Raw genomic sequence first — 22,476 nt, 5'->3', positions numbered from 1 at the left:
TCCGTACAGACAACACTGCTGAAAAAGATCAGAGAGAATTATCAGGGACTCACACCATCCAGCTCACCCTCTGCTCAGACACAAAAACTGTACGTACAATCTGAGACACAACAGAGAGGACAGTAACATCACACACAGAAGGTTGTCTAACAGCTTCTTCCCCACAACTGTCAGACTGATGGCAAAACACAAACAGTGAAATACTCACACAACACTGAACACACCACAGTCAGACTGTTGGAAAACAAAACAAAAAATACTGAACACTTAAAATAACACAGCGATACCTCATCTCACCTCGAATGTACAATGGGATTAAATCACCGACTAATGTGCAATATACTCACTGAAACAGATTTGTGAAAATGTGCAACATTATGCGTGCAGTACTAGGAAGTGTATTACCACCCTCTCTGTACAGTGTTGCTCCATTCCTTGCTTTATGTCTATTTCCCTCTTAGTTGCTTTGTTTTGAATGAATGGTTTCATTCAGAGGTGTGGATCACCATAAATCAAACTTTTCTGCTTGTCGAGTGGGAGCTAAAGTTAAGCAGACTGAAAGCTTTACATCCATGAGACATTAAATGAATAACTTTTAGAGGACATTTGGTAGAGTCTCTTGCTGTTTGGTTAGTTTGTGAGTGTTAAATTTGAAGCAAACTGTCTTTTTTGTGATTAAATGCATAAATTCACTCTAACTGAACTAAAGTGACATTTTATTTACCTCACAGTTTATCTGTAAGGCATCAGTACTGAAACTCTTTGACAGCTGCAGAGGTCATAGTTTGGTTTAGAGCCTAGTATGAGATACGGAGGTTGAAAAAGACAAACAGTCCTGGAGGCCAGGTGTAGGTGGATCACAGGTACGTGGTGCACAGGTCTCTACTCCAGCTGAGTGTAGATAACATAAAGTGTTTATGCGTTAGATGGAGCTGGACAGTTCTCAGATCAGTGACAGTAAGTGTGGATGTCTGTAATGATTTACGAACCTGCACAGTGTGATGAAGTGGTGGTAACCTATACTGGCCCTTTTCTGGAGTACATAAATAAATTTCATAGCTGAGAAACAAGTTTAGGTGATCAAATTCACAAGCAGATGGATAAAATATATTCATTATGGGAATTGTGATCTCACGCCTGCCGTTTCCATGCTGCCATTTCCATGCTGTGTCATCGAGTTTATGAAGCATTGAGGTTTCAAAACATCCAGGTCATGTGACCACGGCTGATTGAGGTTTCGATGTGTTTCAGCCTGGTTTCAACAGGTGGCTCACCTGCTGCTTCCAGGTTTAGTTAAAAAAGTGCTGAACAAACATGATGATACTGAAAACTCCCAGAAAGCTTAAAAGTCATCATCATCATCAGTAACAGCATCAGCACTCAAAAAATATCATTCTTCACCTTCAATAAACAATAAAGCAACAATTCTGAGTAAAATGAAGCTTTCATTAAATTAACAAAACTACATGGAACATTCCCACTTCCATCACAGTAGTTAAAGTTTTCTTCGGCAGAATTTTTCCCTGAGTGTGTAAGACTCTGATGCAAAGTCTGAAGATACCTCACTAATGTGTTTGTTACAGAAATGTGATCTTGTATATTCAGGCTATGTCCACACGTACACGGGTGGGATATATGGGACCACGAAGCGCGGTCCGGTGCACGCTTCGTGGTCCCATATATCCCACAATTCATAGCGCGGCGGTGGGTGTGGATAATTTTGCCGCAAAATACGGCAGAAGGGAGCGGCCGAAGAGTGAACTGTCAAAAGTAAGTACTGAATATGATGTCAGTTATTTATGTGCGAATGTTTAATAACGAAGAACATTAAAACATTACTGTTGGCCACATGTCAGCAGAGTTATGTGACATTAGTGATGTTTACTTTAAAATATACACCGTTCAATAGTTGACCTTAAACTTACAGAGAATGTGATGATTTTATGGATAATTAAAGTCAGTCATATATCCACCCAACACAAGCTGAAAGTCAGTGATACTGCTCGGTTTGCAGTCCTGAATATCACGGCACAAGCAGGATTCACTGCACTGTTAATGTTAGCTATGTTATGTTGCCGCCTCTGTTCGGTGGTGTCGAGCCAAACGGACTTTAACGTGTGTTTGAACGAGCTGACGGTTCACTCGTTAAGCTGAAAGAAAGATGCTTTAATCACAGGAGTCACACATGTGTCCACTGTACCATCTGGGAACTCTTCTTGTTTAGCACTCGTAATAACACAAACACTAAATCCTCCTTCTCTTGTGCTGTTTTGTAGCAGTGTATACACCTGAGACTGTCACCTGTCTGTCTGTCCTGCACTCTCTCTCTGTTTCTTTCTCTCTGATTGTGGAATAAAAGTATGAACATGTATTTATAAGTTACACTTGTGTTTGAATCCTGCAGCTTATCACACATTTGATTTCCATGTGTGACAACTGCAAGTGTCCAGAGTGAGGACAGACTGAGGGACCCACTGCTGCACATCATCTGTGAGGCTTTGCACCCCTGATGATCACCAGGACAACCTCAGCAGTGTGTGAGGAAGAGGAGGAGGAAGAGCCAGCAGCAGCTGACAGATGGAGAGAATAGACAGACTGTTCCCTGTTTGTGAAGGACTCCTAGGAAAGTTTAACATAATTAATTGTCTGTGCTGAATCAGTCTTATTAGTTAATGTTCAAATAATTTTATCATTCCAGTGTTTTCAGTGTGGGAGAAAGTACTCAGGGCATTCAGGTTACACACTATGAAAGGCAGCAACAAGTTTAACATTCAGAAACCTAAAGTATGTATCAGCAGCAGAATGGACCTAAAAATAAATGTTTGTTCCAGTTCTATGAAGCTTTGAGTATTTTGGATTAGTAGCACTGCTGTGTTTGTTGCATCATATTGCTGTAATTGTTTATATGCTTTATATATTCTGAGGTAAGTTGATCTATAGTGTTACATCATATTCTATAAGGATGTTATGTGTTTGTATACTTTCTGCCCAGTTTGACCCATTTAGCAGAAGTCAGCCTGTTTAAGGCTCTGATATCTATTCTGTATGACTTAAAGCAGTTATGACATGGTCTGATTTTCTCACCCAATAAAGGAATATTCAGTATATCAGTCTACTCTTCATTCTATCAGAAGCAGTTATCACAGCTCGCACATTTGCTTTTTTTACACATGCATGGAAGCATTGAGCCAAATGTAATAATGCCAACATATTAAAAGAACAATATTTGTCTCTTATATACAATACATCTCTATATACACTCTCAGAAATAGAGGTACGAGAGAAGAACATTTTTGTACCTATAGGTACATTTTTTTAAAATGTTCCCTTAAAAGTACAATACTGGTCTTTAAAAGTCCAGAAATGCCCCTTTAAAGGTACAATTTGAAATAAAGTACAAATCTGTACCATTTTGACCTGTACTGCAGTGACAGTGGCAGAACGTGGTAATGGGTCAGCATGGGAAAATCTGGATGGGCCTGGTTAATTGTAAAATTCATATGAGATGTGAGTGTGCTCATAAAAGCTACATGTTATAATCAAATCTGTTGGTCCTCTCCTCTGTACGTAAATTATCCTATGATGCAAAGAATATCTGTAACCTACCTTTGTGTAAGTTATGTTAAATTATATATTTTTTTAAAAACACACAATGACATGCAGGCACAACCAAATGATGTTAAAAAAAAACTGGTCCATTTCCATTTTATTAAGTTCCAGTTATAATTTTTTAATGTTTTAAATCTTTCAAAAACGTGAAATCATTTTACTGTTATGTTTGGCCATTTACTTTTTTGCTTTTACTACATCCTAGAATTGTTAATTAATTGTGAGGTTTTTATGGAATTTGCAACATCAAGTTAAACCGAGGTTCTTTGGAAGTTAAAATGTCAAGCAGATTTTTATGTTACGGTGACTACATTTTGTAAGTTACAAATATAGTTCGCCAAGACAGCATAACTGTTTCTAAACAACTGCGCATTAATACCACAATGTTGTATTTCCATGTATCAAGTTCGCAACGCGCATTAATCCCAAAGGCTGAAAAGCCAGCAGCGATGAGTGCTCCGCCTCCGCGCTGACTAGCGTTGGCACAGAAAATGACTCTCAGGGGGTTATCGATGGAGGAGCTCCTTAAAAAGTTGATGGAAGAAGGCGTTGATGTGTCAGACGACGAGGCGCAAAGGTTTAGAGGTAAGTCGGGTGTGATTTTGTGTTTTTATAAAAATTACAACGTGTAATTTTACAGTAGAGTTAGCAAAAGTCCGAAGAGCTAGCTTTAACATGGGTGAATGCTAGCAGTTAGCTAAGTTTTAAACAAAGAAAGGTACAAATGTGGACTATTTAGACTGTTGGTGGAATGTTCAACGTCTGTCTGCCCGGCGTATTCCAGTGTTTTATCAATAAATAGTCAGTAACCGTGTACAACAATGTAAAAAAATCAATAATTTCTCAAAACATGCTAGTATGTAAATATAGCTATTAACAAAAATGTTTTCTAAGCAAAATTTATCGCATCTAACTTGTTTCCCGCTCAAAGGGATTTTAAACAATGGAAAGTACACATTTGTACCATTTCACCTACTTAGTGGGATTTGGGATTTTCGAATATGAGAGCTGTAAGCTCTGTGCAGGGACACTGTCTGCAACCCAAGAATTGTTAAGATGATTGGGGAAACAGCTAATGATTTTTTTTGTCTCTAAATCTGATTATTATTATTTTCTGTACTAACTGATTAATCAATCTGTTTATTAGCTTTAGAATTTTTTGTTCAAGGGTTAAAGCACTTTACATTTATCTCCAGTCTGTGTCTTTAAACATGTCAAAAGTTTAAATCCTCAATGTAAAATGTCATTCTTTTGTCTATTCTGCTCTTTTCATTTCCAGTTGTGTGATGAGGTTGATTTAATGCATCCCTGCCAAGACAACATCTGTCGCCGCTTTAGCAAAAACTTCACTGCTGTTCTTCAAATGACCAAGGATTTGCCACTGAAGAAGGTCTACATGGAGGCAAAAGAGAATGCACTGGCTGAAGACATTACAGGTGCTAATTTGACCTCATACAAATAGTAAATTTTGTGACAATTCATTTGCTCTCTCTTCCAAAGATAATTGATGTACCATAGTGTCATGTGAAGAGCATGTTAATGGGAATTTGCATGCTATCAAAATCTAATGAAGTGCATTTGCATCTGTATGACCTAGGAATTGACTTCAAGGGGGCACTTCTCTTGCCATCCATCTTCAAGGAGAAGATAGAAGATTTCATCATCCTTGGAGAGGTAAATGCATGATGCATAGCCTTTGGCCACAAGTTTCATTCTTGGTGTTTTGTTGGCATGGAGCTGAATTCAGCTGCGGTTCAGCATCACAGCTAAGCTAATGTAGGGGAAACACTGCTGTTAATCCACAGTGCTGCGGTGCTCTTGGGTTTTGTCTGGTGTTTATATAGATAGATAGACCTTTATTGTCCCCTTAGGGAAATTCTTCTTCACAGGTACTGTCACTGTCAGGGGTGATTGCTTTTGCCCTTGAATATTATGTCAAACTTTAGCAGCTTATCAAACACTACCACAACAGTCATTGGTCAAGAAGCTTTTTGTTTGGAGTAGGGGCCATGTTTACAGGTTATCAGAATAGACAGTTTTGTTTTGCAGCAAATAAAGAAGGTAATTTGAGGAATCTGTTGAAAATCCACTTGGCACATATTGCTTAAACATACTGTATACTAATGTTTTTCTTCCTCTTCTGCAGAATACTCCCACGAGTCCATACCCAACCATTCGAATGAAGGATAAGAGTTGGACAACTGCCCTCTTAAGACAGTGTCGCTGTGTTGTAACAGTTGAAGGAGTGGATGTTTGCTCGTGCCGCTCGCTGGATGAGGCCTACATCTCAGCATTCTCCACCTTCTTCGTGTTCAACATGACCTACCCTGCATACTTCAAGAAAACTCTTGTCTTTCTTCAGAACTGCATTGTCAACATAGGAGACCAGGGAGACAAACCCCTGCCAGTAAGTGTCACCAGGGTACTTAACCAACTCTATTAAATATGCCCCCACCCAAGTGTCACTACCTTATTCACTACCCAAGGCTGATTTTGATGTATGGTCCTCTTCGCCCTTTGTGGTGTATGGGATATGAAAGCAAGCATCAATATTTCAAAAATCTAGCGAGTAAATGCAAAAACTTTGTAAACATCACTGCAACTCTTAACAATCATCATCAAATCAAACAGTGCTGGGAGTTTTCTTCAGGTAGGTTGCTTGTTGACTTTGAACATTCACTCAGCACAAGTGTCAGTGTGCCATTTTCATCTCTGCCAGGTGACTTACAGAATGCTCTGGAAATGAACAAAAGTTTTACAGATGTGCATTTTCAGGATAAAGTGCTTCAGTGTGTGTCTGCTATATCTGTCAGCAGTGTCAAATATGAACTTGAGGATGTTTTTGTAGTTGGCCATGTACACACTAAAGCCATACCTATATTCCTTAAAATCAAGTATATTTTGAATGTTGATACTTGTTGGGTATTGTGTGGGAAACTGTTACTTCCTTGCACTTATGAATGTCATTTCCATGCTTACCAAGTGGCAGTTGACAATGACTGGATCCTGTTCAATCCAGGAAATGAATTAGACTTTCAAGCTCTAGACACGTATTTAGTTGATGATAGGCTGTTTGTGTCCTTGAGGTATTCTGTGTGACGTGATTGCAAGCACATTTTCCATTGTGTTCAGGTGTTTAATGTCTTTATGTGATTGTTTACTTTTTTTTTTTTTTTTTTAAATGAATGTATTTTTCTTGACATGTCCTATGGCAATATACGAATGTAATCAAGGATGTATTTCTGTGGTTGTTTAAATGCTTTGATGTGATTGTATTATCGAAAATAAATGGTTAAATAACCAAATATTTTGGACTATTGGGGGTACATTTTTGTCTCTTTAGGTACGAAATAGGTTGTCGCTGGGGGGGTACCCTCATAGGTACCCTATTGTACCCTTTTCAAGGGAACATTTCTGTACTATAGTTTCAAGGTACATTTTTGTACCTTATGAAATTGTACCATCTGAAGTACAATCATGTACTTTCCTAAGACATAAATGTACCAAGCCTAAAGGGTACAGAAATGTCCTTCAAAAAGGAACACCCCCAGCGACAAGCATTTGTACCCTTTTTGGTACACTTTGGTACCCCTATTTCTGAGAGTGTACACTGTCAAAGATACTTGTCTTTGAGTGAAGATTTAAGGTGACAGGAAATATAAATAACTGCAACTTGAATCTTTGACACAGAGTTAGAATAGTATATATATATATATATATATATATCATAATGATCTGACAATACGTATAATATTGGCCATATTATATTTACATTACCACAGTGAGATGATTTTAGTCTCTTGAACAACATTAGCTAATTGGTATTTACTAACTAATCTTAAATGACTGTTCAGCACAGAAATGAAGCCCAACAATCATGTTTTACAGTCCCATGGTCTCAGCCTCAGATACTCAACTAATCAAAGTGATGTCATGACAAAACTGAATGACCAAAAAAACACTTTTTTCTCCTTCATTTCTGTCAAACAATGCTGTATGACACGTTTCTCCCGGTTAGTATCATGGTTGCTAGGCAACCTGAACAGCGCGACGAAGTTTAGACCGTCCCATTTCACAAGCCTCTCACTTCCGCACTTCTCGTACTTATAGTACGCACCGTACGTAATAAGCGTAGTGCGCGTACTTCAAGCGTGTGGTCTCTTAATTGGGACACAGCCAACGACCACCAGCAGAAGGAGCAAGGAAGGACACAGTCAGATATGTTTGTGATGATGTTCATGGTGGTGGATCAGTGATGGTGACCTGAGAGTGAAGCTGTGGATCCCCCTGGTGGACATACAACTTTTCTCTCTCTGTCTTTATTTAGAAGTTTTTGCCACGATAAAAGGGAAAGGGCTTACACCAGTGTATTTTTTGTGTTTTTATGCTTTAAATGATGCTGAATGACTGTTTAATATGATGCTGCTGTGTGTCTGCTCTGAGCTGCCGCATTTGTTTCACACAGTCTTTTCTGGAGAAATGGAGAATAGAATAGAAAAAAAACCTTTATTATCCCACGGATGGGAAATTTGGGGGTCACACGGCTCTTATAGCAAGGGGAATATAAAATATGAAAGGAAGACACAACGTGGTCCTATATACATAAGCAACTGAAGTTCGTATATACAGGTAACAATGTACAGAAATATGTATAGAAAAATTTTACAGAGATATGTATAAAATGTGCAGTGAACAAACAAGCTGATTAGTAAGATAACCAAAAGGATGTTAAACTGTGTTATAGAGTCTGACAACTGCTGGTAAGAATGACCTGCGGTAGCGCTCCTTCTTACACTGTGAGTGTAAAAGTCTACAGCTGAACGAGCTGCTCAGTGCTCGTACAGTCTCATGCAGGGGGTAGGAGGTGTTGTCCATGATGGATGTTAGCTTAGATAACATCCTCTCCTCCCCAACCTGCTCGATGGACTTCAGCGGACAGTCCGGGATAGGACTGTTTAATGTTATTACACAGATTTTATATGAGCTGAAACTGTGATGTAGATTGAATTTAGAGCAGGGTTTAGTTGCTTTTTATGTGTATCAGGTATATGTTATCCTGATGCACATATAAGTCTTCATCTTCATGCTTCAGGATTATTTATCTGGAAAAATAACTCAGTGGAAAAAATTCATGATAGATTACATGAATGTTGTATTTACCTTTGGCTATTACTGAGTGTATAATTGTTTTTTACTGTCTCTGTATCCTGTATATACAATTAATTACACATGCACAAAGCATGAACTGTTTTTATGGGAAAATTACAAGACCAAGCAATATGAAAAAAGTGTACTTAAACAGTGTGACATTATATATTTACTAACATTTGTATATTAGTTATATATTTAATAAATAATTTATAAAGGGGAATCGTAATTTTTTTATATGTTTGATATTAATAAAGTTTAAAACATTAAAAAATAAAAGAGCGGGAAGTGGTGGGCGGGCCCAGTTTGGAAAACACGAATGCGCATGTGCAGTGGGTCAACCAGAACAAGCCCAGTAGGAAGAAGACAAAAGTTCGGCCGCCATTTTGGGGCAGGAGAAGCGGTTCTGCCGAAGGCGGAGTGGGACGGCGCTAACACCGTCTCCGAGTGGAAGCTGTGTTTGGAACACGGAGCTAAAGAAGGAGCTGGAGCCGAGAGGAGGAGCGAGATGAGCGGGCCAGCGATGAGTTAAAGGTCTGAATAACCTCCAGTGTGTTACAGAACGGGACACAGAGGACTGCAGTCCGAGCAGAGAGGTCAGAGGGCGGCAGGCTGGCCTCCAGGTAAGCTCGTTAGTGTGGAGTTACTCCTCTTCCTCACAACTCCCCCCTCACGCCCCTCTTTCTCCTCCCCCTTTCTCTACTCCTCACCTGAAGCCGCCTCCACCTCTTCAGTGAAGTGTCCCTCTGTCGGCTTCACTTTAACTTTATCCAGTTAAGTACCTCTTGAAGGTGGAATTACTCAGCTTTTAATTTTTGTAAAAGTTGTAGCACCTGTGACTGATTTACGGTGGTTTTTAACTTATTTCCAGCTTCTGTCCCTTAGGATTTTGGTGGTTTAAAGTGGTATTACTGAACTGTCAGTGTAGGGTTATGAAGGGTTGTTGCTGATGATCCTTAGGCATTTTAATGTGGTATTAGTAATCCTTTTTAGTGTTTTGTTTTACATAATGCTTGCTGGGTTTGAATCATATTCTGTTTCTCCTCAGAGCTGCTCTATCACTTCCGCCTTAAAATCTACGGCCACACAGCCAGAAGAAGACCTGGAGCAGATTCTCAGAGGTGGGTCTGAACAGGGTGATGGTGCATGTGTTCTCTCAGGTGTTCCCCATGACCCCTGACCGGGTCTGATGTGATTCCTTTTGTAGGTGCCCTAATGGTCCGAGGTCGGGATCTGAGCGACTTTGAGCGCGGCGTCATTGTTGGGGCTCGGATGGCGGGAGTTTCAGTCACCAAGGCCGCCCAGCTTACCGGCGTCTCCATAGGAACAGTGACAAAAGTGACAGCGGCGTACAAGACGCAGGGGAAATCATCGGTGAGCCGTGTGGGGAACTGCGGGCGGCAGCGCTCATTAGGCGAGCACGACGCACGGGCACTGGTGCAGTTTGTGAAGAAGAACCGCAGCGCCACGCTGGCTCAGGTGACGGAGAGCGTGAACGCTGGGCGGAGCCACAGCGTGTCAGCCAGAACGGTCCGCCGCCAGCTACACAGGGAGGGCTACTATAAGGAGGTTACGGTGCCCAGAGCCAGCGCCACAGGAAGCCCAGAGGATTGTGGGAATCGTGAAGCAGAGGGACACTCGGATGACGTTGCCACCACCGTCGATCAGACAAGCTGAACCACATCACAGAGCTAAAAACTGACAGACTTATCGTGTGACAGGAAGAGGAAGTGTGGCCTTAGCTTTAGAATGTCGAGGAACATGTGAGCAGACCCTGGACAGGAGGTGAGAGTGTTAGTTGCACTCTGCTGATCTGACACAAACAACTTCTAGAATGATCCAGTTCGATCTGGTCTTAGTGCTCCTCCCGAGGACTGAAACACACCTGTTCACCTGCGTACACACACACGCTCTAAACATCCAGCTGTGCTGGGGTTAAAGGTCAAACCAAAGAACCACCAGCCTGTGAATCACCCAGTCATGCGAACCATTGATCAATCACAGTGATCAATCCCTCACGCGTGGAAGAAATTCAGTGAAATGCATCTTTATGTTTCAAAATAAAACTTTATTTAAACAAGTTTCCTCTGTCTGTCAGCCTCATAAAAGGTGGTATTACTCATCAGTTGACTTTAATGAAAGTGACTTTTGTAGCCTGATTGGCTGTTAAGGTTGTATTAGATACTTTCACCTTCTTGCATGGAATTGAAGGCTTAAAAGATGATCAGCTGTGAAGATGGAGACACTTTTAATCTGTTCTGTTACTCTGAAGGCTTTTTTAAGATGACCAAGCTAAAGAGGCCACCTGAGCAGGACTTCAGGAACCATGTGAATCACCTCACCATTTAGAGCAATGTCTCAGCCAATGAAAGAAGAAAACATGTTCGATCACTTTGACCTCTCTTGATTGATTTGTGTTTAGTGTAATTAATTTCTTGTTGAGAAAAAGTAAGAGTTCTTCAAAAATGTACAACATCAAAATGCAACTGTTAAAAGAGGAACTATTTATTACGTTTTTAATGTTATAGCAGTTAAAATAGTAAAAACATAATGCAAATATTTACAAACATTAATATTAAAGGACGATATATAACAGAATGAAGTAAAAATAATTATAAAATATAAAATAAATATCAATTTATTTGCTGTTTGCATAGTTGTTTTTTATTGAGGGAACAGGAAACCACGTGGCGTAATCACGCAGAGTGACGTCGCTACGCTGTGGTTGTTGTTATTTAGCAGTTATCCTGCTGAGTGTCCAGCCCAAAGAGAAAGATGTTTTTGAATTAGTTGGTTAAGCTTAACCGGACGGTGGGACTCCTCCAGCTTCTCCGCCTGCCGCCCCATGAGGCGTCCGGATAATTCAGCGACATTTAACGGCGTAGAGTCCGCCAGCAGCTAGCTTAGCTCACCGGCTAGCCCCGGCTACTTAGCCGCTTAGCTGGCTCCCCCGGCGGACTTCGGGTTGGTAAATTTATTCAGTTTTTAATTATTTAACGGGTCCACAGTTGTGGTAGCTTTCTGCAGTGAACACCTTACAAATCATTAACTTGTTTTTGAAAATTCAGCGCAAAAATAACCCACCAGCTGTGATAGACGGGGCAAATATATTTATTTCTATAGTTAAAGGAAGATCTGAGGGAGAACTGCCACAAATTCTGGTGATAATATATATAACGGTCATTTAAAACATCAAATGTCCCAGTGTTTGTGAAAACACAGAGTTGTGTTTTGTGGCAGGGAACGATGGTGAGGTTAAAACCCCGAAATTTTCAAATGGACTTTGGTCTGCCCAGCATCGATTTTACAGTAGTTTTATATCGTGTTTACTCGCATATGTTTAAAATTCACTGGCAGGCATAATTTCCGGGATGTTTTTTGATTTGATCTGAACGTTGGTGGTTAGAGTTCCCAGCCCCAGAAGCCCAATATGTGGCCATTCAGAAATGCATGTAAGACCTTTTCTTTTCTTTTTTTTTTTTTTTAAACAGCTATATTATTCTGAACAGATTAGTTTTGTCTGATTTATTTGAGGGCTCAGACTACAGATTAATACACATAATAACTACGCTACAAATTTCCTGAAATCCTTTGTGCATGGTGTAGCAGTCCTTACCCATATTTATAGTAAAAGTTAGTTTTTAATTACTGTAGGATTCTTTAAGTTAATTTTTTTTTTTTTTTTTTTTAAAGCTGCAGGACAGTCATGTGACAAAATTGCTTTAAATCTACTGTTATTTATTTATTTTTTTTATACACTGAGTTTGATGAAATTCTGCATAACTTGTTCAGTTTTTTAATGGAATTTGGCATAGTGTCCCCTGTACATCCAATTCTCTGGATACAGCAGCTCTATGAGGCGGCTCCTGTACTTTTGCCTGATTTTTTTTTTTTTTTTGTATGGTCTGAGGTATTTGTGTCATTGCAGGATGGCATCTTCCTTCAAGATTCCCAAGAAGAAACATCCTCATGGCTCTGACTCCAGTCCCCTAGACATGCAGTCACCTCTGTCCCGCCTCCAGACCTCCACCCCTCGACTAAAGGTGGTATTCCTAAATCTTCCTCGTGTCATCCGTTTGTCCCCGTGAAGTGATATTACATTCCTTTAATCCTCTGATTAACCGTTTAAGGTGGTATTAATGATCTGACAGGTTAATTGTTTGGAATATTTAAAGATGGTGTCTGTAAACTTTCTCATGTTTAGTTGATTAGTCATATGAAAAGCTAATCTACAGTTTTGAGTACTATTAAGGGTTCTTAAGGTAGAATAATTGAAAATTCTGCTTTTAAGGTGACTGATTGGAAGGAGTTGCCCTTATATAGAGTGTGCAGAGTGCATATCAGGATACTTCCACTCCTTCCACTCAGTCACCTTCCCCGCTGAACAGGAGGCAACTCATGAGACACCACTCCTTTTTTAAGGTGGTACTAGCCCATATTCTTGATGTGTGGTGATGATTTATGTTAAGGCTGTTTTGAGTAAGATTGATTTTACTTAAGGTGATATAAGTTGTTGTTTTAAAGTGTCCCACCCATTCAGTTATTTAAGGAAAGGCTCATTTAAGGTGGTATCTATAAAGTGTTGGACCTTTTTAAAGGTGGTATGTTTGAGTTAATCTGATTGAGTTTTGTGTGCAGTTTTATGGGAATCAGTCTGGCAGAGGTGGAACTGACAGGATGCATTCTGGGAATCCTGTGGGCGCTTTGTCAGCCAGACAGAGGTGAGTGCAGCACCCTCTGCAGTCTAAATAGTTTATTACACTTTCCATGAAATGTTAAAAGTAACCAGGTCATTTCCTTGCAGGACACCGTGTAAGCAGCTCTTAGGAAACTTCAAGACACAGCAGGTACTCAAGAGCCCCATCGGGGGCGGAGCTTCAGACGCCAATCAAAGAGCAGCAGGCAGCTGGAGCTGCCAATCACAAGCAGGACAGAGAGAAGTGACCTCAAGCTGTTTGTCAAACAGGTGAGTTTTTCTTTTTGCACTCAATAATTTAACGAGCTGAAGCTGCACCAACATCCGCTTAAAATCATAGACTTCATACCAAAATCTTTTTAAAACTAATTTTATTGTTTGTTTTTTGGGGGGGTTTTAATACAAGTTTTAGGCTCCTCTGCATCTCTAATCATAACCATAATGTTTAGATTTACTAATGTTGACTTATTTGTTTGTACATGTCATTCATTTGAATTGAGAGTTTACAGTTTTTAAAAAATCTTCCGGTATTTAAATTTATAAGCATGATTTATTTTCTACTTAATTTTTTTTTTAAATTGGTAGTATTTTGTCACATTTCAAATATCTTTCATAAATTTAGTTTCACCCACTGTTTTGTTGTTTTAATGACATTTAATTCAGCGGTTTTACAGAGTTTATATTTTAATATGTCCTTTGTGGTGCAATATTTTAATAATATTTTTAGGTTTCTACTTAAATATTTCTTATTTATTTATTTACAACCTAATGTGTTTAGGGAGCATTTCTAAAGATTTGTAGTTATTTTTTTATTAGTTATAATATTACAATAAATATTATTAGAATATTATTAATCATGTCCTTATTATTAGTTGGAAAGTTACTTTTTATTTTCTCTAAAATTTTTGTAGATTTGTTTCATGCTACTTACTATTAAATGTTTCAATATTTCTTTACACGTATTGACAGGCTTTAGATTTTTTTATACTTTAATTCAATGATATTTCATTGGAATTATTTTGTTATTAACTATAATTGTAAAAAAGAAGTTTCTGATATACTTTTAAGTCTTTCATTAGTGACGCAGGCTGCGAGATAATTTAAATAATCTCACTGAGTGTCTCTGTTTTCTCCACCAGATGGCGTCCTAAGAGAGCGTCTGACCGGCTGCTGCAGCCTGAGGTGGCTTTAGAGCACCTGTCTCCACCTCAGAAGAAGAAAGAGCTGTCAGGTTAGCTTTTCACAGGTAGAGAGAGGACTGTCTGAGATTTATTGATCAACGTGATTGATCGTCATTTCTTCTGCAGCTTTGGTCAATAAAAGGATCTCAGTGGACTCTGTGGACTCTCTGGCTGAGTTCAGAGGTGACGAGCATCTTGGGAGTTTGAGTTCTTCTACACTGGGAGACAAAAGGTGGAGGAGAGTTGAGTCTAATGGAGACACTTCTGAGAAGGTAAAGGTCAAAGGTTGCTGCACTTTCACAGTGAAAGTCACAAAAAGTAAAGTCATGAAACTTAAGTGAGGGGAGTTGCAATATTTTCGCAATAAAATCATCAAAGGTTTTTCAGAAAAATAAGGTTTGCAGAGTAGGCAGTATTTTCACAATAAAATTGTTTAGGATTAAACAGGTACACCTGAGATGCAGGAAAAAGTTGCAGAGAATAAAAAAGGTTTTATTGTGAATGTTTTGTAAACTTTAAATTTCCTGTTACAAACTGGATCTTCACCTTCGGTCTGATTGTTTCAGAGCGACACAGGAACTCCTCCCAAATCTCCTTTGAAACAACAGACAAAGAACTCTTCTATCTCCAGATTGAATCAAACTTCACCCTCAGGCCCACAAAGGCCTGAGGGTCACGATAAGACCATCTCCATGGTCTTATCGTCGTCGACGACGCCAGTAAGGAGGGTGCGACTTGCCTTCACCAGCAACCTGAAGGTCAACGACAGGGAGAAGGAGAGAGAGAGGTGGAGGCAGTTCAAAGAGAAGACTAAGAACAACAGGTCAGCTGTCCTCCACCGTCGACTGAGGACACCCAAACCGAAGCTGAGCCAACCAACTGAGCCGAGTGAGTTTGATTTCCACCAATTATGTGATGGAGTCTAAGTATATGCTCCATGTTTAGTGAGCGAAATTCTAGGATGTAAATTGGCATTAATTGGAAAATCATGTTTATTTTTCAGCCCCACAGCTTGATGCTTATGGGGGAAAAGTGACAATGGTGACATGATTTGAAGGTTCTGATGTCGCTTGTTTGTTTCTTCCTTTAGTCGTGCTGTCCAGTGAGGAGGAGGAGGACTGTGAGGGAAACGGAGACGAAGCAAAGAGGACGTCACATAGCAGCAACCAGGTCGATGAATCTCGTCAGGGAAACTCTGAGAAGGTGCAGGTAGGTAAATAGAACAGAAACAGAGTTTCTTCTTTGGAAACTGAGGTTTGATGCTTTCTTGCAGAACTAATAAAGTAACTTTGTTTTATAACATGTTCGACAACAGCGGCTTCAAAATCACGTGGGCATCTTTAATAGTTATTCATGGTGTTCCTCAGGGCTCTGTTTTTGGTCCTCTGCATTTATTTTATAGCTCAAGGATGATTCAGTCTTTTTTTTTGTCCATTCTTGGTTTGATTTTCTTTATTTTGTTTTCTTGTCGTTTAGCCCAGGTTTAGAGCATGTTTAAGGCGTGGACTTTCAGGACAGAATAAAATGTTCTATCTATAAAGCTCAGAGCACATTGTTGTTTTAAGGTGTACAAATGCTGGTAAAGGCTGTTAAAATATGACATAAGTGTTGTCTTGTAAGAATGCAGGGCACTGAGGAACAAGGTGATTACCTCTGACTCGTGACATCTGCGATAATTAAACGTCTGTAAGTGAGAAATAAAGGCCGAAGGGTTCATGATAACCTCACCCAGAAGTCAGCCGGGTTGTTCCTCAGATAATCCGAAAAAAGCACACGGGGCATCTCGCTGGCGGGACAAGCGGCGGTGGCGGCTGCTGCTGCTGCTTTATGAGAGTCACGTTTAAGAACAGCAGGCTTTCATTTCCACCTGCAGCTGCTCAGAAACAGGACGCTGCTTAATGTGGTGCACTCGTGTGACCCACAAATCCGGCATTTTAAAACCATCACTTCATCCACAACAAGCAGACGTTTCAGACTGCCTTTCCAAACAATGTGGTTCTGTTTATTAAGTTTAACAGCAGATGATTAAACCAGGATCCACTTTAACCAAAGAGCAGAGTCTGTGCTCTGCACGGGTCCTTAGAGGTGATGTTTATTAAACTCATGAAATTCAAAGGTATTAAAAGGATTTGGAGCGTGCAGTCAGTGCAGATGTGTTTGCATGCAGTCCATCAGAAACCCAGCACAGTGTTGTGACGTGATGATGGTGTTGGTAGAATGCTGAAAAGTGGGCTTGGACAGGAAAGAGAACAACAGCAGGGGTCAACAGGCAAAGGAACCAAAAACAGCCCAACGAGACAGAAGGCTACTGCAAGTGACCATTTTCATTGTTTTATCATTAGTGTGATTTGTTTTTTTGTTACTAAAACTGTATTAGACTAGTCAGTTACAGAGTGTTGGAAAGTCCTGCAAGGCTCAGCCAAGAACAGTCACAGTTACACTTGGCATCAAACCATCAGGTTTAGTAAAATGTAACATGGCCACCTTTAGGCTCATGAGCAAATAGAAACATTGGAAAGCGTAATGTATGAAGAATGAAAACCAAAATAGGAAGATCCACAGTGAAAATTTAACTAACAGAATCTGCAGTCCCTCCGTGGTTAGATGGACTCCATCATCTTGGACTTCATCTATGTCTCTTTTTCTTTGTCTCCTTTGACTTTGACAAAGACTTTGTCTTTGTCTTACTTAAGACATCTCTTTTTCAGTCTCCTTCTTTTTTCTCTCCTTTGTCCTGTAATCATCTTCTTCGTCTTGTCTGTCGTCTTCTTCACTATTATCTTATTCATTGTTTTCTTTGCAGTTGTCTTCATTGGCTTTTTTGTCTTCTCCTCTGTGGTCTTAAATCCAACCAGACCCTAGTCGATGAGCTGCTAAAGTGAGGGCTACCCACTGCACTCTGCACAGTCAGCAGATTATATTTAATTTGCAACAAGAATTCGATGAATAAAACATTTCCAGGAGACTATGAATGACCAAAGATCCATTACCGGTCCAGATCATCTTCCTCTGTCGACCGCTGCCTTTAGGGAGGCACCACATGTGATAATGCGAGTGTTTGATTTGGCAAAGATTTAATAATCTGTAGGAAAAACAGGAAACTTCACAATAATGACTCCGTGTGTGAGGAAGAGTTTGAGCACAGGAGGAAGAATTAATTACAGTTTATGTGTAAATAATCAGATGATGGAGTGTAGAATGGTGAATTCCCCTGATTTAAACTGTTCCTGATGCTGCAGATTAATAATCTCAGTGAGAATCAGATACCTGTGTGGTAATCAGTGCCAGCTGCTGCGGTCTCTCCTGTTAAGATGACCCAGTTTAGCTGCGGGGCGTCCGCGAGCTCTCGGTCGCATGTTTGAGGCCGCGGTGAGTCACCTCATTTGTTTGTGGCTCTGCCGGCCTGTAAATGCTCCTCTAAGCAGATCCAGATTGGACCTGAGTGTTTGTTGTTGTTTACAGACTGAACCTGATCCCAGCTGAGAGTACACCATCTGCTGCACAAACAGTCGCTCGCCCGAGCGTCTGCAGCGCTTTTATTGTTTGCATTATTGTATTTTTACTGCTCTGTGTGTTAGTGGCTTTTTTCCACTCACACACATTGTACCTGTGGGCTCACTCTGTCCCTCTGCGCTGTCTAACAGGCTCCCAAACCAGTTCCTGTGACGCCACCGTCCTTCCTGCAGCTGGAGTTCGCCTCTCTTCACGCCGGCCTCACGGCTGCAGATGCTAACGGGCCGATTATGGTGAGACAGTTTGTCACAGCTTCACATAAACCTGTAAACCATAAACACGGAGACGCTCAGTGTGACGGGACACAGGAGCATCAGTGCTCTGTTATTTGTGATCTGAGGTGTGGCAGCTTTACTGAGTCACTGTTGTGGGGTCTCTCCTGCCCACAGACAGGAGTGTCACTAACAGCATGTTTACAGCTCCTCTTTCCCCTCACATGTTTATTTATGCTGATAGATAAAAAAAATTTCTACTCTTAGACCCTCTGCTCTGTTTTCTGACTGTCTGCAAGAACTGCAGGTGTTTTTGTTGGTGGAACAATGAAAATTTCAGATGTTAATTAAAATTAAAGGAAAATATGTGACTTTAGTCACATGATTGTAAATTTACAACTTTTTTCATTGTAAAAATTTCAAAATGTCGTTTATTGCATTTTTGTCATAAATTTGCAACTTTTATCTAAGAGTGTCCAAGTGTTTTCCATCAAATTTACCTGTTTTTTTTTTTAAATAAAATTTTTTTTAATATCTAGATTTCCCATAAATTATGACTAAAATCTCAGAGAACACCTTTGTTTTGTGAATGTACACAATAAAATATTCCTTTTTTTTTTTTTTAAATTGATATGTTTACATTAACAGCTAAACTTTAGGTATTTTTACTGTGACCCTGTCTCCCAGCTCCAGATGTGCTGAACCCTTTAACATACTGTAATGTTTTGCTGCTGTGAAAATGTGACGTTTTTATATAGAAGGGTCTAAATGAAGGCACATAATGTTACAATAATGAAACACATTTATTGACTCTTTAAAATCGATACCTCACTGATCTACATTCACGTTTTTAATCTAATAATAATAATAATCCTAGTACCTTAAACTGGTCACACTGGAGTCAGCATCACGTGCCCAGCAGGAGCGCTCAGTCATATGATCACATGATCTTTCTCCACAGGCAGTCGTGGTTTTCCCTTGTTTAACCTGTTTGCTGAGGTCAATCTGCAGTGCGTTTGCTGCCAAGCAGTGGCTGTGGGACGTTCCAGTGTTTGTGTCCAGCTTCTGTGTTTTTGGGTTTAAAAAAAAAAGTTTAACCTTGTTCTTTTTTTTTCCACATGCTAGTCCAACTTTCTGCTGCTTGCTCTGCACTTTTAATAATCCTACATCTTTTCCAGCATCTTTTATTTTCTTTAGTGTGTGAGGGTGGGATACAAATGCTGAAGCAAAGGTAAAACAAGAGCCAGAGCTCAGATGAGAAATCGCCGAACTCTGAGTTTACGAAGCGGCTTTGTTTGTTTCCCCCAAGGTCGTAAACATTTCAACCTGTAACGAGTGATTAAAGGTTCAGTTAGAGCACTGTTAAAAAGGAGGAGGTCAGGGGGTCAGTGGAGGGTCTGCTTCTGAATGTCGTCTGTTCAGCTCAAGTTAAATAAACTTTTAAAGTCATAAGCAGCATTTCTTTGTTGTCTAACAGTTTAATCTCTTTCTCTGTTTAGATCACTGAAAGCGGGATCATGATCCCCATGAAAGGTAACTTATCCACCCTCTGGTTCATGTTCTCCACCCACTGATTAGACAGAAACATTAACACTGACACATGCAGTCAGTCAGACTCTTTAATAGTTTTCCAAGTGTAATTTTTAGACTTAAACTCACCATTTACTGTATGTATATATATATATATATATATATATATATATATATATATATATATATATATATATATATATATATATATATATATATATATATATATATATATATATATATATATATATCCATATCCGCTGAAGTCACGGGTAAGAGACAAGTGGAACCAAGATCGAGGCCATTTGCTTTTTGAAGTTTGCAAAGACTGCTAAATTTTGCCAGTGATAGTTCACTCTTTGCAACATAATACGCTGTTCTAAACAGATTTTTCAGGTTTATTTTTAGTATGTTATTTGCAATTGGTGTTTGTTCTGGGAAAGATATTGCAGACTGAGCAATAATGCATTTCTCATGGCTTCTAATGGGGGGCTTTCTTAAAATGACTGGTCCCAGTAACAAAGGCGCTTGTCGACTCAGAAATCGAGAGAAAACCAACAACACACCCGGCAGAACATTATGTTATTTACACGGGTGCACAGAAGTGGTCCGCATGTGCGCATTCGCTGTCAAAATAAAAGACGCGCACCAGATAAGAAGTTGCAACGTACGTTTGCGTCTATATAAAAAGCACTGTTTTTGTCCGCTAGAGTGGGATTTTCACAGCACATTCCGCACCACATCTCTGTGCGTTCATCATTTGTTTGAAGCCAGCTCACCTCCTGCAACCACTTTTCCGAGAATACGTGCTTCTTTTGTGGTTCGACTCCTGACATTTGTTTGGAGGTAGAGGAACACCAAAGTAATTGCTTAAAGGAGCTTCTTTGACATCTTTAAGAGTTTTAAACAAATGTCTGTCCTCCTGAAAATCTTATGTATGCAAACACGCGTTGCAACTTCATATCTTGTGGCGTTTTTGTTTTATTTGACAGCGAATGTGCACCTGCGGACCACTTATGTGCAGCCCTGGTTATTTAGCTCGTCATATTGCAGCCACAGAAATTCTTTTGTCCATGAAACCATAAAGCTGCACTTTCTTTTTGCCTTATAGTCTGATTTGTCATAACTTTTCCGTTTTGTGGTAAGCTTTTCTTTGGCTGTCACTTCTTCACCCTGACCTGTCTTATTTGGCTCAGCAGAACTAAAATATATATCCTGCTGCTTTTACACACACACACATAACGGTCAGCGATTCTCTGCGATCAACCTCTCACATGTTTAAGCTTGCTGCGGGAGATTTCACTTGTCATGTTTGCATAGTAAGCTAACGATTAATAAGACGATGTCAGAGGAATTGGTGCACAAATTATCATCACTCACCAATCAGTACTGTCGCTCTCTATACACAGTTCACGCGATTGCAAAGTGAAAGCAAAAAACAAGCGCAAATTCAAACGCGATTTCAATATGTCACATATTGACAGTGGCTCACCAATGCCAATGACATAATTACCCAGCTACATTTCCGAAAGAATGCAAAAGCATTGACATTAGGGCTGCCACGATTAGTCGACTAGTCACGATTATGTCGACTATTAAAATCGTCGACGACTAATTTAATAGTCGACGCATCGTTTGAAGCTTTGTAAGATCACAAAGGACGCAGGAATGAGTAGTAGGATTTAAGAGTGTAATAACGGACTGAAACAGAAGATGGCAGCACTGCATGTACAAGGATGCCAGCTGCCGTTAAACCCCGAAGAAGAAGAAGCTGTGTCCCAGAATTCATAGCGCAGCCCAGCGCAGTTGTCAACAATGGCGGCAGCTAGTTAGTTTTAACTTTACTCTTATTATTCTTTCTGGTTCACAAAATAAACGTTTAACATATTTTCAGGCGAGAATGTAGCTGTGTAAACCTCAAATATCTGCTCAGTTTATCAAGACACCACATATTTTCAAAAGCGCTCCGACGTTTTCGGAGACGTCTGTTACCCACTAGCTCGTTAGCTAGGCGGGGGCAAGGCTAACTAGAGCCGTGAGAACACCGGACTCCCGGCAAATCGTTTTCAAACCCACCGCCGTCTTTCGCTAGTCAGGTTAAACATATATATAAGTCACTTAGATAACTTAAAAATGTTATTGTTTGGCTTTCTTTAGTATTTTATTTGTTCCTGAGTAAATCGGTTTGGCTGAGATTAAAGTTATAGTTTTTGCACAGCTAAAACTGTCAAGCAGACAAATGATTATCAGAAGTGTGAGACGCTGGAGAATATACTCCGGTGTCCTGTTATATTTTAGAAAGCAAGGAGTTTATTAAACTTCACCGAAACAATCTGCAAATTTCATTAAAAATTAATAAACTACCATCTTGTCTTTATTTTTAGTTAGCACAGACCTGAAACACTTAAAGCTGTAAGCTAATGATAGTTATATAAGACCAGATGCTGCTGGTGCAATAAGCTGTACGCTGTACGTCCAATGGATGATGATCTGATTAGTCGACTAATCGCAAAAATAATCGGTGACTAGTCGACTATCAAAATAATCGTTTGTGGCAGCCCTAATTGACATATATTTTTCCTTTCTA

At 39.8% G+C, this 22,476-nt stretch overlaps 3 protein-coding genes across 8 annotated transcripts in view; all 3 read left to right on the top strand.

Moving 5' to 3' along the window:
- The first annotated feature begins 4,056 nt into the window (after positions 1-4,056).
- Positions 4,057-6,916, top strand: LOC147301561 (uncharacterized). 2 transcript variants are annotated; one of them, XM_086282879.1, is made up of 4 exons: positions 4,057-4,194; positions 4,889-5,045; positions 5,207-5,283; positions 5,756-6,916. In XM_086282879.1, exons 1-4 carry the CDS (start codon positions 4,162-4,164, stop codon positions 6,050-6,052), a joined length of 564 nt encoding a protein of 187 aa, XP_086139005.1. In that variant the 5' UTR covers positions 4,057-4,161; the 3' UTR covers positions 6,053-6,916. The 2 variants fall into 2 exon arrangements, with proteins under 2 accessions (XP_086139005.1, XP_086139004.1); XM_086282878.1 differs by lacking the exon at positions 4,057-4,194 and having other exon boundaries at positions 4,533-5,045.
- Positions 6,917-9,077: 2,161 nt separating this feature from the next.
- On the top strand, positions 9,078-10,840 carry LOC147301560 (uncharacterized). Its single transcript, XM_086283067.1, has 3 exons — positions 9,078-9,380; positions 9,806-9,878; positions 9,965-10,840. The coding sequence occupies exon 3, from the start codon at positions 9,973-9,975 to the stop codon at positions 10,432-10,434; it is 462 nt and encodes a 153-aa protein (XP_086139193.1). The 5' UTR covers positions 9,078-9,380; positions 9,806-9,878; positions 9,965-9,972; the 3' UTR covers positions 10,435-10,840.
- Positions 10,841-11,441: 601 nt separating this feature from the next.
- LOC147301559 (sentrin-specific protease 7-like) overlaps positions 11,442-22,476 on the top strand; it is a 29,016-nt gene continuing 17,981 nt past the window's right edge. For 2 of the 5 annotated variants that reach the window (XR_015127160.1, XM_086283062.1), the window contains exons 1-11: positions 11,443-11,721; positions 12,115-12,209; positions 12,686-12,800; positions 13,396-13,478; positions 13,562-13,723; positions 14,593-14,684; positions 14,761-14,906; positions 15,201-15,522; positions 15,725-15,843; positions 18,279-18,380; positions 19,859-19,892. Coding sequence is in view for 4 of the 5 variants with exons in the window: in XM_086283062.1 (XP_086139188.1) it covers positions 12,208-12,209; positions 12,686-12,800; positions 13,396-13,478; positions 13,562-13,723; positions 14,593-14,684; positions 14,761-14,906; positions 15,201-15,522; positions 15,725-15,843; positions 18,279-18,380; positions 19,859-19,892 (1,177 nt within the window). In the remaining variant the exon portion in view is untranslated. Of the gene's footprint in view, positions 11,722-12,114; positions 12,210-12,685; positions 12,801-13,395; positions 13,479-13,561; positions 13,724-14,592; positions 14,685-14,760; positions 14,907-15,200; positions 15,523-15,724; positions 15,844-18,278; positions 18,381-19,858; positions 19,893-22,476 lie in introns of all 5 variants that reach the window. The other 3 variants (XM_086283066.1, XM_086283065.1, XM_086283064.1) reach the window with 3 other exon arrangements.

This window comes from Aulonocara sp. 'chitande type north' Nkhata Bay, linkage group LG23 (genome assembly GCF_057382095.1).
Source record: "Aulonocara sp. 'chitande type north' Nkhata Bay isolate Kocher_YH1m ecotype deep benthic linkage group LG23, A_spYH_male_GT1.1, whole genome shotgun sequence".
Lineage (NCBI taxonomy): Eukaryota > Metazoa > Chordata > Actinopteri > Cichliformes > Cichlidae > Aulonocara > Aulonocara sp. 'chitande type north' Nkhata Bay.
This window is presented reverse-complemented; position numbering and strand designations above follow the sequence as displayed.